Source organism: Lutra lutra, chromosome 14 (assembly GCF_902655055.1).
Source record: "Lutra lutra chromosome 14, mLutLut1.2, whole genome shotgun sequence".
NCBI lineage: Eukaryota > Metazoa > Chordata > Mammalia > Carnivora > Mustelidae > Lutra > Lutra lutra.
The window spans coordinates 44821338-44841388 of record NC_062291.1 but is presented as its reverse complement, the minus strand read 5'-3'; the positions used below and the strand labels follow the sequence as shown (position 1 = coordinate 44841388).

Sequence of the window (20051 nt, the reverse complement as noted above, 5' to 3'; positions counted from 1 at the left end):
GTTTAAATCAACTCCTAGAATGTTAGCATAATTTCCCAAAAGAGTCTCTTCAATGTCTAAGTCCCCTCAATTCCTCTGTTTAGTTGTAAGAGCCTAGAAGAATTACCTAGTACTAAGATTATCCCGTGAAAGACATCAAGAGTGATGATAGTGACTCTTCCTAAGATCATTCTCATAGGAAAAAGCAGAAGTCTTGGGGCACGTAGGTGGCTCAGTGGGTTAAAGGCTCTGCCTTAGGCTCAGGGCATGATCCCAGAGTCCTGGGATGGAGCCCTGCATGGAGCCCTGCATCAGGCTCTCTGCTCAGCAGGGAGCCTGCTTCCTCCTCTCTCTCTGCCTGCTTCTCTGCCTACTTATGATCTCCATCTGTCAAATAAATAAATAAAATCTTAAAAAAAAGAAAAGCAGAACTCTCCTTAGGAAAAATCTGCTTGCTTAGAATACCACTTAACCCTAGAAATCAGACGCCAACCTCATCCCTGACTCTGGGTCTCCATGTCATACTAAGCACTACCCGTTCACAAGAATGACAGATTCTTAATGACAGATTTTTGGGTTCCATTTAAATGCCCACATCCCAAAGGGTGAATCTGATCCCATTTGGGGCCACGGTGGAGACCTTTAAAATAAGCATGACAGAAAAAAAAAAAAATCCAAACAAACAAAAAACAAAACAAAAACACAAAATCTCTTCTGATCAGTATTTGTTTAATTCGCTTCTACTACATGCAAGGTATTACACTACATACTTGAATGTTATTTGTCATCACTAAATAATTATATTATTACAATTATATACACTGCTGCAATAAATTCAGGATACTCAAAATTAACTGCTTGGTATTTGTCTGGGGTTTCAGTGAATGCTTCCCCTTCGACAGTATTGATTTGAAAGCTGAAGAATAATTAAGGCATTGTTAGCAAAGGGTATGGGGGTGGTGAAGGCATGTGTAGAGGAAGCACTTATACACAGGGCCCAAGACACAAAGAACTGTAGCCCTCTCAAATACTTGATTGCTAAAGCTAATTAGATTGGATCACAGAAAAAAAAAATCAAAAAGGACTTAGAATAATGCTAGGGAGATAAATGGATTCGATACTCTGGGCTCAATCACTTATGTTAATAATCTTGCACTGCAACCCGAGAGCACCAGGAAAGCACTGAAAGGCCACAAGCGTAGGACTCACCTAATCTGTAACACGTACCACGCTGGCTGGGATTGAGAGCCTGGAGTGAAAGGGGCAGGAGCAGACACGAAAACTGTGCTAAGGACACTTAATGCAGGAAAAGAGATGACAGTAGCTGGCAGGTAGGGTCGTAAAGGACAGAGGAAGAGCAGCAAAGTGCATTGAAAACTGAGGTATAGAATCACAAAGATTGGGAACCGGTATCTGTGAGGACTGAGATTTTTAAGACTGACAAGTTTCCTGTTCTAATCCCCAGATCAACTAGATGAACAACCAGGTAGAAAATTCACTGAGAAGAAGGAACTTCAGCACTAGGAAGAAAATCATCTGTTCGGTTGTGAACTTTCATGCTGGTTAACCACAGATTAATGCTGATCTCATTATCTAGACATTAGACATCCCACTCATCTCATCTGGGAGACCTCTGGGACTGTTCACCACCATCCAAATCTTCTCAGTTGATAGCTCCTCAGTTGACTTCTATTCAGATTCCAGGTCATTTCCTGGATATAATTAAAACTAAAAATGTAGATTTAGAGGTAATTAGTACAGCTTAAGTTCAAGATTCTTAGTAGTACTAGAGAGGCATATTTAGCTCAGAGTTATATTCCCAGGAAAAAAGGACCTTCCACCTTTAAATTAGTAAACTCCTCAACCATAAATTCTCAGGTCAAACACTTTCAATCAAATAAACCTTTGGATCATTTTCTTCCCTCACTGCTGTTTGTTTATTTATTTATTTATTTATATTTCAGCTTTACTGAGGTATAATGAACTAGTAGAACTGTAAGATAAATTGTACACTGTGGTGATCTGATACATGTACACATTACGGAAAGAGTCCCTCCATCTAGTTAATTTGCCCCTCTATCACTTTACATATTTATCTTGTTGGGTTTTGTTGAGAATATTTAAGTTCTACTATCTCAGCAAATCTCAATTATGCAATACAGCATTATCAACCATAATTACCATGTCTTATCTTAGAACCTTAGCCTTTATTCATCTTATAATTGGATGTTTGTACCCTTTTATCCCCACCCCAGTCCCTGGCAACCCCTTTTCTCTACTGCATCTATGAGTTTGCCTTTTTATCTTATTTCATCTCATTTGATCTTATCTTGATTTCAAATATAAGTGATAGTATGTAGTATTTGTTTTTCTCTGCCTAGCTTATTACACTTAACAAAATGCCCTCAAGTTCCACCCTCGTTGTTGCAAATGGCAGTAGGTCCTTCTTTCACATGACTGAATAATATTCATATATATATATATGAATTCATATAGACACTTAAGTTGCCTCCATTTCTTGGTTATTGTGAATAATATTGCAATAAATATGGAGTGCAGATATCTCTTTGATATCCTGTTTTAATTTCCTTTAGATATATCCCTGGAAATGGATGTATCATATGGTAGTTCTATTTTTCATTTTTTGAGGAACCTTCATGCTGTTTTCTGTAGAGGCTGAATGAATTTACACTCCCACCAGCATTACACAAGTGCTCTCTTTTCTCCACATCCACACCAACACTCATCATCTTTTGTTTTGCTTTTTATGATAGTCATTCTAACTGGTATAAGGTGATAGTTCATTGAGGCTTTTATTTGCATTTTCCTGATGATTAGTGATAGTTCCTGATGATTAGTGATAGTTCATTGAGGCTTTTATTTGCATTTTCCTGATGATTAGTGATATTGATCACATTTCATATATCTGCTGGCCATTTGTATATCTTCTTTGGAGAAATGTCTATTCAGTCTATTCATTTTTAAATGAGATTGGTTTGTTTTGTTTTGTTGGTTTTTTTTTTTTTTGGTTTGTTTTTTGTTTTCTTTTCTTTTGCTTTTTTTGCTATTGAATTACACAAGTCCTTTATATAATTTGGATATTAACTCCTTAGCATTTATATAAAAACAGCACGGATTGGCTTAAAAATAGACACATAGACCAATAGAATAGAATAGAGAGCACAGAAATGAGTTCATACGTATATGCTCAATTAATTTACAACAAAAGTGCCAAGAACATATATTGGGGAAATGGTAGTCTTTTCAACAAATGGCATTGGGAAAACTGGATATTCAGAAAGCAAGAGAATAAAACTAGATCACTATCTTATGCTATAAACATACACAAAAAATCAACTAAAAATGGATTAAAGACTTGAATGTAAGACCTGAAACCAGAAAACTCCTAGAAGATAACATTATGAAGTAAGCTCCTTAACGTGGGTCTTGGCAATGATTTTTTGGATTTGACATCAAAAACAAAGGCAACAAAAGCAAAAATAAACAAGTGAGACTACATCAAACTAAAAAGTTTCTGCATAACAAAGGAAACCATCAACAAAATGAAAAGGTAGTCTACAGAATGGAAGAAAATATTTGCAAATCATATATTTGAAAAGGAGTTAACTTTCACTACCATTTAAAAGCCTTTCGTTATTTAAATTGCTCTAATCCTTGCAAAAGTATTTACTTTTACTTACTTTTAATATATGCTGCATTGTGAAAAGATTCAAAGGCATATATTTTTTTCCAAAGGGAACCTTCTACTCTCTCAAACTACATATCTGTCAAGTTGTGGGATATGTTCTCAATGATTTTTCTTTTAGAAAGAGACATTTCTACATACAATTTTGCACATAGGAAGCTGTCAACTACCAAACAAAGAGATTTTGCTATTGCTCACTTTTATACCATTTATCAATTATCTGATATTTGTAAAGAATATGTAAGACTCTCTGATGCCTTTGTTGACCTCTCAATGGTTATTCATGAACAGGGAGTAGTCAGTGGCAAAAAAGTCTTAAGTTCAAGACACTTGAGCTGTTGTCAGGTCAATGAAGGAAGAGTAAAATTCTTCAAGGTTTACGTAGGGTTACAGGGGTGTATTCCTTTAAGATTTATGTATTAAAAAAAGACTAATTTACATCATAAATTAGATTAATAGTTGCTCAAATAATCAAAATCCAGGTATGAGTTCCTAAGACAGCTCAGGCTACCCTATTATTAGTATTAGTCAGCTCAGGCTACCCTAACAAAACACTATAGGCTAGGTAGCGAAAACAATAGGAATTATTTTCCAAAACCACTATTATAGGTGTGCATGCATGTAGTAGAAATTATCATGTTCTCTTATCATTTACATTGGATTTAATAACATTTGTAAATATTAGGCCCACATCAAGAACTGATCAATTCCAGTATGGAGTGTTGTGAGCCTCCACAAGAGGCAACAACATTTGATTACTAAGATGGTTATTTAAAGTAGAAGTAAGAGTAAATTACTATCATAATTGAAATAATTTATTCATCAGAATCTAAAGAATTTAAGTTATGTGTAAGAAACTCTACATAGGGTAAGGATAGGGTGGTAGTGGTATAGAGGTACATACTTGGGTCTTTCTCAAAGAATTTTTTTTTTTTTCTGCTAAACAATTTACACTCAGGAAGTCATAGATGGAGTCTATATCTAAAGTTGATATTCCTATAGAAACATTTTTTTTTCAGGTGGGGAAACTAATAATGCCTTGACAGGGACTTCATCCCTGCCCTAATTCAATTCCAAGTCTAACTCAGAAGTGACTTAAACCCTATATTTGTAAAGAGTGTTTGGTTGTGTTTTCCCTTCTACACCAGAAGACTCTTACCTCTGAGATCACAAAATATTCTATGCATGTCCCCACCAAAGAACTTCTATTTATTTAACTGCCTGACACCTCCTGCCAGATAATGTCTTTGATGATTAAAACTGTATCTTATTGTTCTTTGCTATGGTGATGGGGTCAAGATGTTGAGATAGTTCTTGGATTAGTCCCAACATATGTGATTTTCTGAACAGTGTAGTTCAAAATTGGCATGCATTTGATGCCATGAGCACAAGGTCAAAGGAGATAGAGATGCAAAGGACTGGCTTCTCCATTGAGACAAGGGTTTAACACTAGCTAATTCAACACCCTGGATAGTGCCATGGGGGCTTCTAATATTTGACATAAGCTTTCATCTGTAAATAGCCCACAATGAATGATCTTCTGAAGTTCCATAATTGGCAAGCATATGTTTATAATGAACTTTTTTCTAATGGTTCTTTCGATCTGTCTTCATCACTCTCCCCACCATGTTACATTACCAGCTTTTAGTAATATCTTCATCAGAAATGAAGTTCAGATCTTATTGCCCACTCCGTTAGGATAGCCACACCCTTGAAAGGATACAACTAATTGACAGGATGGTCTTTTACCTTTCATAGAACCTTTTTGCCCCCTTTATGAGCTTAGATATTGCTAATTTAGGAGTATAGACTTCATTCCTTAAAAGATATGAAATGGATAGGAAAAGACTATTTGGCAGAATTTCCATAATGCAGTTAGTCCATGAATGACCCCTTCTATATGTTTCACAGCAATGATAGTACTTGTTATTTTAATCCTTTGTGCTGTTACACTTCTTTGGGGTTTCTGAATTTTTAAAGGAAATAACCCCAATTTTTTTTCTCACTTCAAAACATCTACTGTCTTTATAGATATTCCTCCCAGCTCCTTTCAGTTTCATAATACAGCTTTATTTCTGGTAAATCATAACTGGGACATAGTAAATACATCATTAGGTAAGCAACTTGAGCTGAAAATTGGCTATATTTTAAAAGTGCTGATGTATGGGATTTGGAGGTCTTACCTTACCTGACAGATGGCAAAAGAAAATTAAAGAAAATAGTCACAGCATATCCCTTCCTCCACACTTCAGTGCTTTGTTAAATAAGAATAAACCTATTTAATTAATATTGATTTAACACTGACTGTCCTTGAGATATATTACCCTTTGACACATTTTTACCTTCAAAACTGCCAAAATTGCAAAATGCGTAATAACAAAATTCAAATCCATTTTTAAGCTCAGAGTTATTGTGGTTTGTTATCACCAATTCCCAGCTACTCCAGGAAGGAGCTACGTGTCTTAGCAAGTGGCAATGTCTTTATTTATGACCTCCAGTGATTAGTTAGGTTTGCCAGACATTTCTCAGAGCATGGCCGAGGTCACCCAGGAGTAGGACTCTAGAGCAGGATAAAAGGTACTGCTAAATTTGGCTTAAGATCTTGGCATTTGTTAGAACATGACAACCTCACTTTGATAGAAATATTAGGTAGTTGTTTTTTTCTAAGTAAATAATACAAAGGAGACATTTGTTTACCAGATAGAAGAAGAGGAAACATTTATTACTCTTGACACCTTCTATCTGGTCATTTGAATAATGGGTAAATAACCAGAAACACTTGTTTACCTATGGCTTTTTACTTGAAAATTTGCTTACTCAACTCTCACTCTTTTATTTCATCCAAACTTCAGAGTAGGCCTTGAGTATGGTCCCTTCTAATAAAGCCCCATCCTTCTGTGAGGGGAGATATATACATCATTAGATTCGGAAGTTCCTCTGAGATTCCCACCCCACTTTCAGTATCGGGACAATAGGTCAATCATTCTACATATAAGTTATACTCAACTATCTTAAGTAACCACCACCCTCCTTTGTGTCATGGTGCATATCACAATATTTTTCCTAATGCTGACCCAACCCCGCCCCCCCCCCCCCCCCCCCCCCGCTAATAAGTGAATGACAAGAAAGGAGGCCAAATATCCACTGAACTTTTCAAGTAGACACTGATTGGAAAAGGAGACTGAAAGCACTCATTTTTGCTCTCACCACCATGGAAGTCATTTTCCCTTGGAAGTCCTCTGTCCAGATATGAGGAAAAGCATTTGCAGTTTTCAGAACAGCATGATCAGAGGCTCTCTTCCTGGGGTAATGTGCAGCCAAAAGTTAGAGCCTTAGAAGTGAAAATCTCAGCTACCTTCTCTTTGAATTTTCTTCTACTTTTATCTCTGGTAATAATGGAATGGATTTGTAAATAACGACAGAAAACAGAAAAGCCTGGGACTAGGGCAAGCCATCATTCCATCGAGCTTAAAGGAAAATGCATGGTCACTCAGACTGGTGTGATATTCTTGGTAGGGTTGAGGCTAAATGGTTGGGCATGAAAAGGGGTCAAGATAAAATCCGTTGACAGAACAAAATGATTCTGAGTTGAAGGACAAAAGTCAGGGCTGGTAAAAATGAAAAGGCCCTCTCTGGAGCAACTTGCACTAAAAGCATCAGGGATAGTTCCACTAATTGTTACTGCTGTGAGAATGGGATTTTATAGAAACTGGTGCCTTATTTTCCTTTTTGGTAGTTTTGCTCTTCTTCTCTGCTTTGTTCATAGGGTGAGCCATAGCCCCTTTCTCTTGATCATAACCCTTTTCTCCCTCTAGTCTTAGCATGTGTGGCTACAACTTACTTCCACACTCCCACGAAGTAAATTGTCACAGAGAATCAATGGTTTTGTTGTGTTGGGGGCAGAAAAATAATGTTAAATATGCCTCTTTCTGAAAAAACTGTAAATTACTGTAGCATCTGAAGAGTCATACTCCCATTCCATTCTCTATGACAGTTCACCTGTTTGGCACCCTCCTCTAGGAACACAGGGAGCCACACCTCAGAAAAGGCTTCTTCTAATGCAGAGATCACAAGGAAGGTTTTAGTGGAGTCTCCCACATGTGCATTGTCATTGTCTTCAATCCTAAAAAAGGTAATTGTTATAATTCCATATGCGGGTATCTTCTAGGAGTCCCTTGGGCACATACACCATCCGTTCTGAAACCTCTGACTCTCCCCAAATCTTTCCAATAAAAAAAGGAAAAACTATGTTTGGGGAAAAAATAGAAATAATAAGTTATGACTGTTAACTATCATTATCAAGTAAATCACCTCAAGATATGTGTGCTTCCTTTTTTCTAGATGTTTGATATTATTTCTACAAATATAACATGTCACACTTACAAAATTCACATTTGAAACGTCTGCGTAAAGGTGTGCCAACACCTTGTTTAATATTTCTATAAAAGAACAGAAAGAAGGAGCTATACCTTGACTCTGCCTCAAGTGAATATTGGAGTTTTGACTTTACATCATTGCTGCCAATCATTTCTGCTCTGGAGGAAACTATTAAAGGAGTTAGAAAAATCCCACTGTTAAAACTTCCCATGGTTATAATCAAACTTTCCATTTGACTGCTCCTAAAAGATAAATACTTGAAACAAAAGAACCTTGCAACATATAGGGAGAACTGAAACTGATGGGGGTTTTCAGAAATGGTAGTAATATTGGTTCGATTAGAAAATGCAAAGTGAATTGTATGAGTTCTTAACTAAACTCGAATCTCTTGCTCTCTTAAGACCACCTCTTTGGTCATTGCATACAAAGAAAAATGAAACCAACACTAAAAATTGGAGCCATCCTGATTTTGGCAAATATCTAAAGCAAGAAATCAGTTCTAGGCCCGAAAAAACCATGGGCTTGGCGTTCTGGAACCCAAAGATGAACTTCACATTTCTCCACCTATTTGCCAATCTGCAAATATCTTAGCCTTCTGGGACTTTCTACATATACATTGTCATAATTTCCTCTTGTGTAACAAAAAAATAATGGTCCAGTAAGAGACACCTATATGTGAACAATGCTCAGATGAGCTCAAGCATCTCCTGAGCATTCTGTTAACCATCCCTGTGTTCAGATTGATTTATGGGCCTCGGGTCCATCATTTCCTCACCATTAGCCATCATTAGACCATTATGACTCCCCATAGTCCCTCAGCTTACTGCTTCCAGGGAGGTGGTGTAATCTTGCCCAGCTGTGTTGAGCTCATTTTCACTACCACTAATTTTCTGACAGAATCTATGAGTAATATTACATTTCATGCTCTTCCAATAAAAACATTTGCTCCTTGACAGGGCTAGTAAAGAGCTGGATGGAGAAACTATAGCAAGTCCCTAAGGGGGCAAAGGTGACTGAGGGACTTTGTCATGAGAAAAATCGAATACCTGCCTAGGCTGACACAACAGATCAAAACAAAGAAAAAAAGGAATGAGGTAATCAGGTCATGACCCAAAGACTTTTAGACATTTATTCATTTACCCAACAATATATTTTGAGCACCTACAATGTGCCAGACACTGTACAAATAGAATTGTCATGTCTGTTGGACACAAACCCTTGGAGCCAGAAGGTCTGGGATCTGCTCCATGTTTCCACTTTACTGAGCTGTGCAACCTAATAAAAATTGCTTAACTTTGTGAGGTCCCTGGCTTCTAATCTTCTAATCTATATAACAGACATTTGTTTCCTAATATCTCCGTGTAATAATTTATGCAATATAATCTACATAATAATCATGTAGGTCTTAATTTATTGATAGAAATTCATGGAGAATGGCATTATAATTGGAGGCATTTGGAAAAACATTTTTTACGTATGTATTGTGTGTATGTATATATATGTATCCATATCTATAGAGAGAGAAGGAGAGAGGGAATGGACTCTTAAGAGGAGTATATTTTCCAGGGGTGCCTGGGTGGCTCAGTTGGTTAAGAGGAGGATATTTTCCTATGCACACACTCATCTATTCACTATAACAGAAAGGCAGGCCCTCACAGCATTCAGCTAACACATGTGTCACCTCTGCATTGCCATACTCATGAACCAAACACAAAAGTCAGCTGGATACCAGGCAGAATAATGGAAACACCCAGTTCTCTAGGGCATAATTTTAAGCCTTATGCTCAGGTGATATTGAGACATCAGGAAATGTGCCTGAAGTATTGCCTCCAGAAGAAGGCACTGTCAATCACAGAAATCTCTAAGACCATCCCATCAGTTTCTATTTACAGTCACTGAGAAAATCTGAATATGCTGATGCTTCACTGAGGTAACATTCCCCATCTCTACATTAGCCTCCAATATGTTGTAACTGCTGCTCTGAGGCTTTGAATTCCATTTATATGAAAATTGCTGGAAACTTAGATAAAGTAACCATGGTGCTTACTTAGTATATTCCATACAGGTTGCCCTGCATTCCTTTTTAGACCCCATTAGCTGTGTCTCAAGGTAGAAATGGGATGCCTAGACCTCTAATTCCTCAATCCTCAAATGATCACCATGAGGGAATCTACTCTCAGTAACTACCTAGAATACACACCATGAAATGCCCTCTGACCAGGGCTCTGTTTCCAAGTGCCCAATCTGTTCTCCCATCATGGTTCTAGAACTATATGACCTTCGCTGCCTCTAGTTCATGTCCTGGCCAAAAAGCTCTCCAAGGAGCTTGCTTAATGCTCCCTTTTTCCTGAACCCCACTCTGGTTATTTCTTGATGTTGGTTGTGGGTTCCTCTTGAGAGGGACCCAGGCCCATTTCTTAGGACCAAAGAATATCCTTGATAAAGAGTAAATCAAAAACATTTGCAGAATGAGTTGATTTAAAATTAAGAGAGGAATAGTGGAGCCACCTTCCATCAAAGCCCCTCTGTGGGCTCAAGAACTCCATCTTGCTCCTGAGACCATGTTAGAACTCTCTAAAGAATGAAGGCTAAAAGATGGATGAAATACAATGAAGACTGAAGGGCAAAATGGGTGAAGGTGGTCAAATGTACGAATTCCAGTTATAATATAAACAAGTCCTAGGAATGTTAGTACGGTGTGGTGGCTATAGTTAACAATACTTCATTGTATATTGGAAAGTTGTTAAAAGAGTATATCATCAAAGTTCTCATTATAAGAAAAAAATGTTTGTAACTATGTATGGTGATGGATGTTAGCTAAACTTATGAGGTAATCATTTTGCAATATATACATATATCAAATTACTATGTTGTATACCAAAAATATACAATGTCATATGTCAGCTATACCTCAATTTAAAAAAAAAACGAACAAAGATTGCAGGTGATGGTATTTTGAGTATCCGCTTAAAATTTCCTACTAATATTATCCATCTACCTGTGTCTCACCTCAGTCTCACACTCTTGCAAAGGAGTGGACTAATGAGATAATGATCCTTTCTCCCCAGGGGATAATTAGAATTTAAAACTAAGACAATTCAGATTGCTTTGGAATGCTCCTTGTAGGGCAGGAGGTCTGTGAGCAGTATTTTTGGTAACAGGCCCACCTGCTGGGCCATCACAGCTGGTATGGCTAGAGGGGTCCATCTCAACTTCTGAGGGCAAGTAAAGCCAAGGTAGAATTGCTTACATATTACCTTGTTCTGCCCAATACTCCTTCCACCCTGTTCTGTACTTCCAATACACACATCCCTCCCTGTTTTTCTGACAAGATTCACATGGTTTTTAAAAATCTACAGAGAGGGGCGTCTGGGTGGCTCAGTGGGTTAAAGCCTCTCCCTTCGGCTCAGGTCATGATCCCGGGGTCCTGGGATCAAGCCCCACATCAGGCTGTCTGCTCAGCAGGGAGCCTGCTTCCCTATCTCTCTCTGGAAGACCCAGCTGGAATACCCAGGGGAAGGCCAAGGCTCAGGTGCCCACATGATCAGCACAGCCAGGGTACCTGTGGATAAGCCAGTACGCATTGCTTTCAGCCTTGATAATGCCTCAGATGATACACCTTCTGAAGATGCCATTCCTCTGGTCTTTCCAGAATTAGACCAGCAGCTACAGCCTTTGCCGCCTTGTCATGACTTCACGGAATCCATGCAGGTGTTCAAACAGCACTGCCAAATAGCGGAAGAATACAATGAGATCAAAAAGGAAATCGCTCTGCTTGAGGAAAGGAAAAAGGAGCTCATCGCCAAGCTGGATCAGGCAGAGAAGGAGAAGGTGGATGCCGCTCATCTGGCTCGGGAATTCGAGGTGCTGATGGAAGAGAACTGGACGTTGAAGTTGGCTCAGTCCCAATGTGTGGAACAGCTGGAGAAACTTAGAATACAGTATCAGAAGAGACAGGGCTCGTCCTAACTTTGAAGGATTCAGTGTGAGCATAGAAGGAAGATGTGATCACCCTGTACATCAGGGTACAAAATGAAGGAAAATAGAATATTGACTGACTCGACTAAGAATCCTGAACAGAATTGAGCCATGAAACAAACTAGCGAGAGGCTTGCCACAGGTTCATATCCGTGTATCTTTAAACTTCACATCTTAGGGCGCCTGGGTGGCTCAGTGGGTTAAGCCGCTGCCTTCGGCTCAGGTCATGATCTCAGGGTCCTGGGATCGAGTCCCACATCGGGCTCTCTGCTCAGCAAGAAGCCTGCTTCCCTCTCTCTCTCTCTCTCTGCCTTCCTCTCCGTCTACTTGTGATCTCTCTCTGTCAAATAAATAAATAAAATCTTAAAAAAAAAAAAAAACACTTCACATCTTGACTCTTTCAACTGTGCTCAGACCTGAAGTCAGAAATGTCTGCACACATATTTATGTTCACCAGAGTTGGGTTAAATCCCTCAATGACTGATTGTACTAAGAATAAATGCTTGCCTATCATAAACGCTTTCTCATGAAAATATTAGCAGAAAGCATGTTTGTGCCAAAACCACATCTGCCAGTGCTAACTTGCTGTTGGAATAAAAGGCTGATAAGGCTGCATTTCTTTCACGCCATGTTACCAACCAGTAAACATCTCTGCCTTTGCTTGTGTGTGTTCTGGGGGCATGCCTCTCTGCCTACTTGTGATCTCTGTCAAATAAATAAATAAATAAAATCTACAAAGATTTTATGAAGTTCAGGAATGTTCCCTCTATCCCTATGCTTTGAAGCATTTTAATCAGGAATGGATGCTGGATTTTGTCAAATGCTTTTTCTGAATCAATTGAGAGGACCATGTGGTTCTTCTCTCTTCTCTTATTGATTTGTTCTATCACATTGATTAATTTGCGAATGTTGAACCATCCTTATAACCCAGGGATGAATCCCACCTGGTCATGGTGGATAATCTTTTTAATGTGCTGTTGGACCCTATTTGCTAGGATCTTGTTGAGAATCTTAGCATCCATATTCATCAGGGATATTGGTCTGAAATTCTCCTTTTTGGTGAAGGAGAATCAGGGGAGAATTGGGGATCAGGGTAATGCTGGCTTCATAAAAAGAGTCTGGAAGTTTTCCTTCTGTTTCAATTTTTTGAAACAGCTTCAGGAGAATAGGCGTTATTTCTTCTTTGAAAGTTTGGTAGAATTCCCCAGGGAATCCGTCAGGTCCTGGGCTCTTGTTTTTGGGGAGGTTTTTGATCACTGCTTCAATCTTGTTACTAGATATCAGTCTATTCAGGTTTTCAATTTTTTCCTGGTTCAATTTTGGGAGTTTATAGATTTCCAGGAATGCATCCATTTCATCTAGGTTGCTTAACTTATTGGCATAGAATTGTTGATAATAACTCCTGATGATTGTTTTTACTTCCTTGGTGTTAGTTGTGATCTCTCCCTTTTCATTCATAATTTTATTAATTTGAGCTTTCTCTCTTTTCTTTTGGATTAGTGTGGCCAATGGTTTATTGATCTTATTGATTCTTTTAAAAAACCACCTTCTAGTTTCATTGATACATTCCACTGTATCTCTAGTTTCTACCTCATTGATCTCTGCTCTAATCTTGATTAGTTCCCTTCTTATGTGTGGAGTTGGTTTAATTTGTTGTTGTTTCTCCAGTTCTTTAAGGTGTAGAGACAGCTGGTGTATTCTGGATTTTTCAATTTTTTTGAGGGAGGCTTGGATGGCTACGTATTTCCCCCTTAGGACCGCCTTTGCTGTATCCCATAGGTTTTGGACCGAAGTGTCTTCATTCTCATTGGTTTCCATGAATTGTTTCAGTTCTTCTTTGATCTCCTGGTTGATCCAAGCATTCTTAAGCAGGGTGGTCTTTAGCTTCCAGGTGTTTGAGTTCCTTCAAAACTTTTCCTTGTGATTGAGCTCCAGTTTCAAATCATTGTGATCTGAGGATATGCAGGGAATAATCTCAGCTTCAAAGTATAGGGATAGAGGAAACATTCCTGAACTTCATAAAATCTATCTATGAAAGACTCACAGCAAATATCATCCTCAATGGGAAAAAGATCACAGCCTTCCCGTTGAGATCAGGAACTCGACAAAGATGCCCACTCTCACCACTCTTATTCAACATAGTATTAGAAGACCTAGCAACAGCAATCAGACAACAAAGAGAAATAAAAGGTATCCAAATTGGCAATGAAGAAGTCAAACTCTCTCTCTTCGCAGATGACATGATTCTTTATATGGAAAACCCAAAAGACTCCACCCCTAAACTACTAGAACTCATACAGCAATTCAGTAACTTGGCAGGATACAAAGTCCAATTTTAGTATATGTGCTGCCGAAGCGAGCACGGATACAAAGTCAATGTACAGAAATCAGTGGCTTTCTTATACACTAACAATGAAAATACAGAAAGGGAAATTAGAGAATCAATTCCATTTACTATAGCACCAAGAACCATAAGATACCTGGGAATAAACCTGACCAAAGAGGTAAAGGATCTATACTCGAGGAACTACAGAACACTCATGAAAGAAACTGAAGAAGACACAAAAAGATGGGAGACCATCCATGCGATTGGATCGGAAGAATAAACATTGTTAAAATGTCTATACTGCCTAGAGCAATCTATACTTTTAATGCCATTCCAATCAAAATTCCACTGGTATTTTTCAAAGAGCTGAAGCAAATAATCCTAAAATTTGTATGGAATCAGAAGAGACCCCGAATAGCTAAGGAAATATTGAAAAACAAAAATAAAACTGGCGGCATCACATTACCTGATTTCAAGCTTTACTACAAAGCTGTGATCACCAAGACAGCATGGTACGGGCACAAAAACAGACACATAGACCAGTGGAACAGAGTAGAGAGCCCAGATATGGACCCTCAACTCTATGGTCAAATAATCTTCAACAAAGCAGGAAAAAATATACAATGGAAAAAAGACAGTCTCTTCAATAAATGGTGCTGGGAAAATTGGGCAGCTATATGTAGAAGAATGAAGCTCGACCATTCTCTTACACCGTACACAAAGATAAACTCAAAATGGATAAAAGACCTCAACGTGAGACAGGAATCCATAAGAATCCTAGAGGAGAACATAGGCAGTAACCTCTTCAATATCAGCCACAGCAACTTCTTTCAAGATATGTCTCCAAAGGCAAAGGAAACAAAAGTGAAAATGAACTTTTGGGACTTCATCAAGATCAAAAGCTTCTGCACAGCAAAGGAAACAGTCAACAAAACAAAGAGGCAACCCACGGAATAGGAGAAGATATTTGCAAATGACAGTACAGACAAAAGATTGATATCCAGGATCTATAAAGAACTTCTCAAACTCAACACACGCAAAACAGATAATCATATCAAAAAATGGGCAGAAGATATGAACAGACACTTCTCCAATGAAGACATACAAATGGTTAACAGACACATGAAAAAATGTTCATCATTGCTAGCCATCAGGGAGATTCAAATTAAAACCACATTGAGATACCACCTTACACCAGTTAGAATGGCCAAAATTAGCAAGACAGGAAACAATGTGTGTTGGAGAGGATGTGGAGAATGGGGAACCCTCTTACACTGTTGGTGGGAATGCAAATTGGTGCAGTCACTTTGGAGAACAGTGTGGAGATTCCTTAAGAAATTAAAAATAGAGCTTCCCTATGATGTGCAATTGCACTACTGGGTATTTACCCCAAAGATACAGATGTAGTGAAAAGAAGGGCCATCTGTACCCCAATGTTTATAGCAGCAATGGCCACAGTCACCAAACTGTGGAAAGAACCAAGATGCCCTTCAACAGAAAAATGGATAAGGAAGATGTGGTCCATATACACTATGGAGTATTATGCCTCCATCAGAAAAGATGAATACCCAACTTTTGTAGCAACATGGACAGGACTGGAAGAGATTATGCTGAGCGAATTAAGTCAAGCAGAGAGAGTCAATTATCATATGGTTTCACTTATTTGTGGAGCATAACAAATAACATGGAGGACATAGGGAGATGGAGAGGAGATGGGAATTGAGGGAAATTGGAAGGGGGAGATGAACCATGAGAGACTATGGACTCTGAAAAACAATCTGAGGGTTTTGAAGGGCCGGGTGTTGGGAGGTTGGGGGAGCCAGGTGGTGGGTATTAAGGAGGGCACATCTTATATGGAACACTGGGTGTGGTGCAAAAACAATGAATTCTGTTATGCTGAAAAGAAATTTTAAAAAATCTACAAAGAAATAGTCTGAACTTGCTGAGTTCTTGCTTGATCATGATTTGTCGTTATTAACTTCTTCCCATGATTAAGCACTGTACACTCACCTCTCAGCCCTCCAGCCCTCCCACTAGCACCCCAGCACCCACAGATCTGCCAGTTCCTTCCATTTCTCCAGGCCTACAGTGACCTCAACAGCACATACAACGTGTGCCAGTCTTTCCTGGGAACCAGTAATGACGTGGATTCTCAATTTCCTTGATTTCATGACCTCATTATGCCAGTCTGATGTTCTTCATGGCTATAATATTGACCAAGAGAGAGTGTTTATGAAAGAAATGATCACTTTAAACCTCCCTTTTATGCTCATTCCCCACACGTTGGTGAGGACAAAAGAATAAGCTAATTATTATCTAGTCAGGAATGAAACCCCATAGACAAAGAACAAAGCTTTAGTTAGCCAACAGACTGCTTGCCAACATTGATTTATGCCAATGCCTCTCTAAGTTTTTGTTTGCATAAAAATTATCTGGGGAGGGGTACTGGGGTGGCTCAGTCGTTTCAATGTCCAACTCTTGGTATCGGCTCAGGTCATGATCTCAGGGTCATCAGATCAAGCCCTGCATCCTACTCTGTGCTGGGCTTGGAACTTGCTTGGGATTCTCTCTTTCTTTCCTTCTGCCCCAACCCCATGCTAGCTCTATCTCTCTCTCTCTCTCTCTCTCTCTCTCTCTCTCAGAAAAAAAAAAATTAATCTGGGGATTTTCTTACAAATGATGAGTCTATACTCTCAGAATTTGAGTCTTGATGGCCCCCAAACAGGGGTATATCAGGAATTTCTGAAGGACATGATCTGTGGACACTTTATAACATATTAGATTACAGTTAGGGGGAAAGTTTGACTTTATGATTTCCTATTCAACTGATACTGGTTTGGGGTTCTCTTCTTTTGTACTGCCTTTATGTGGTATTGGTATTGGGGTAATATTACCTTCATAAAATATATGGGGAAGTATTCTCTCTTTTTCTATTTTATGGGATAGAGTATGTACTATTGGTGTTAACGATCTTTTAAATATTTACTAAAATTTTCCAGTGAAGATATCTAGCACTACAGATTTCTTTGGGGGTAACTTAAAACTCAATTCCGTTGGGGCGTCTGGGTGGCTCAGTCAGTTAAACATCAAATTCTTGGTTTCAGCTCAGGTCATGATATTGTGGTGGTGGGATCAAGCCCTGCATTGGGTGTCTGGGCTTGGTGATGATTACAGAGTCTGCTTCAGATTCTTTCTCCCTTCCCCTCTGTTTTTCCCACATCCCTGCTTATTTGCACACTCTCTCTCCTGCTCAAATAAATAAATAAATACTTTAAAAAATCCAATTCCCTTAATAGTCATAGGATTATTCAAATTATCTATTTCATATTGGGTGAAATGTGGACATTTGTGTTTTCCTAAGAATTGGTGTCTATTTCATTTTAAGTTACCACATTAAGGCATGTAAGTTGTTCATGGTATGCCTGTATATGTTAGTTTTCTATGACTCTGTGGCAAATTACCACAAACTCGTTTGCTTGAAACAACAGAGATTGATTTTTTTCATACTTCTGGAGAAAATTAATTCAACACCAGTTTCACTTGACCAAAATAAATTCTCACCTGGCCCATGTTCTGACAGTTCTAGGGAACAATCCATTCCTTGTCTTCTAGCTTCTGATGACATTCCCTGACATGAGGCCGCATCACTCCCTCCCCGCCTGTGGCCACATTGTCCACTCCTCTTCTGTGTGTATCCAATCTCCCTCTGCTCTCTTTAATAAAATACATGCAATGGCATTTAGGGCCCATCTGGATAATCCAAGATAATTCTCCTTCTCGATCATTAATTTAATCACATCTGCAAAGAACTTTTCCCCAAATAAGGTAATATTTACAGATCCTAGGGATGAGGACATGATATTTTTGAGGCTACCATTCATCCCACCACACCTTATTATCCTTTTGATCCCTCCATGGTCTGTAATAATATCCCTTATTTCATCCTTGATATTGGTAATTTGTTTCTTTTTTCTCTCAATTGTCCAATCTGTCTCTGTCAGTCTTATACATGTTTGTCAATTGTATTCAGTTTTTCAAAGAACCAGCTCTTTATCTACTATTTTCAATTTCATTGATTTATCCCTCTACACTATTTTTCCTTCTTATTACTTGCTTTAGGTTTATTTTCCTACTCTTTTTTCTAGGTTCTTGAGATGAGAATTTCAATTATTAATTAGAGATTTCCTATTTTCTTATATGTGCATCCAGTGTTATAAAGTTCGCTCTCATTATTGCTTTATCTGTATTTTTGTAAGTTTTGTACTTTTGTTTTCATAGTTCGATATACTTTTCAATTTTCTTTGAGATGTCCTCTTTGATCCATTGAGTATTTAAAAGTTTGTTTTTTAGTTTCCAAATACTTGGTAATGTTCCCTTTATCTTTCTGACATTGATTTCTAGTTTGATTCTATTGTAGTCAAGAAGCACACTCTGTATGATTCCAATTCTTTTCAATTTGCTGAGGTTTGTTTGATGGCCAATGACAATTCTACCTTGTATGTATTCCAGGAACACTTGGGAGAATGTATAATCGGTTGTTGTTGGGTGTAGTGTTCAATGACTGTCAGTTAGATCCTATTGTTAACAATGTCATTGAGTTCTTCTAAGCCCTTGCTGATACTCTGCTTTATTAATTGTTGAGAGAAGGATACTGAAGTCTCCAACTGTAACTGTGGATTTGGTTGTTTCTACTTTCAGTTCTACCTTGCTTCACAGAATTTGCTGTTCTATAGCTTGGTGTATAATATTTAAGACTATTATGTCTCTTGGTATATTGATACATCATTTTATTTATTTTTTTTCAGTTTTATACCTTTACTTGACAATCACCAATTAGTTCTGATCATAGTAACTGTCTGTAGATTTTTTTAAGTGGTGACAGATACATAGGTAACCAATGTATAGGGCTTGTTTGGTGAATCCTCATCCTCAGTACCTTTCCTGGACAATTGCACACAGAAATGGTATGGAGCGTTCCTTATTCCTTTGGCCCAGGCAGCTTTGTTCAGCCTGGTATCAATGCACCCGTCTGAAGTTCCCATCTCCTTCATGACAAATTTCTAGATCTCTTTAAGAGCTCAAGGGGCACACTTCTAGAAACTCAACCCATGCATGTACTTGCAAATATTAACAGTGTGTTCTCTTTTTACTACCTCATTGGTGGCAGAATGGCCCTTCTCACCATGCTTCTTTATGGAAGCCATTCTGCCAGGCCCTGATTGGAAAGAAAGAAGGCACATCATTTTATAATGCCCTTCACAGTCTCTGGTAATTTTCTTTGCCTTGAACTGTACTTTATCTGGTATAATATAGCCACTCCTGCTTTCTTTTGATTTGTTTGTATGATATATCCTTTTCCATCTTCCTATTTTCAACCTGCCTATATCACAATATTTGAAGTGAGCTTCTTTTAGACAGTATATGGTTGAGTCATGTTTTTAATCCACTGTGCAAAATTATATTTTAATTGGTGTATTCAAATAATTTGCATTTAATGTAATTATTGCTTTATTGGGACTTAAGTCTACTGTTTTATTTTTGTTTTATATTGTCTCTACTTTTCATGTCTGTTTTCTTCTGTGGTCACCTGAACATTTTTAGAGTTCTATTTTGATTTGTCTGTAGTGGGTTTGAGTGTATATTCTGTTCAGTTTATTTTAGTGATATTCTAGGTAATACTAGTAT

At 38.2% G+C, this 20051-nt stretch overlaps 1 protein-coding gene and 1 pseudogene across 1 annotated transcript; one reads left to right on the top strand and one right to left on the bottom strand.

Moving 5' to 3' along the window:
- Window positions 1-11563: 11563 nt before the first annotated feature.
- On the top strand, window positions 11564-12209 carry LOC125084906 (MAP3K7 C-terminal-like protein). Its single transcript, XM_047702872.1, has one exon. The coding sequence runs from the start codon at window positions 11603-11605 to the stop codon at window positions 12029-12031; it is 429 nt and encodes a 142-aa protein (XP_047558828.1). The 5' UTR covers window positions 11564-11602; the 3' UTR covers window positions 12032-12209.
- Window positions 12210-19192: 6983 nt separating this feature from the next.
- On the bottom strand, window positions 19193-19570 carry LOC125084379 (60S ribosomal protein L31-like; annotated as a pseudogene).
- Between the last annotated feature and the right edge of the window lie 481 nt (window positions 19571-20051).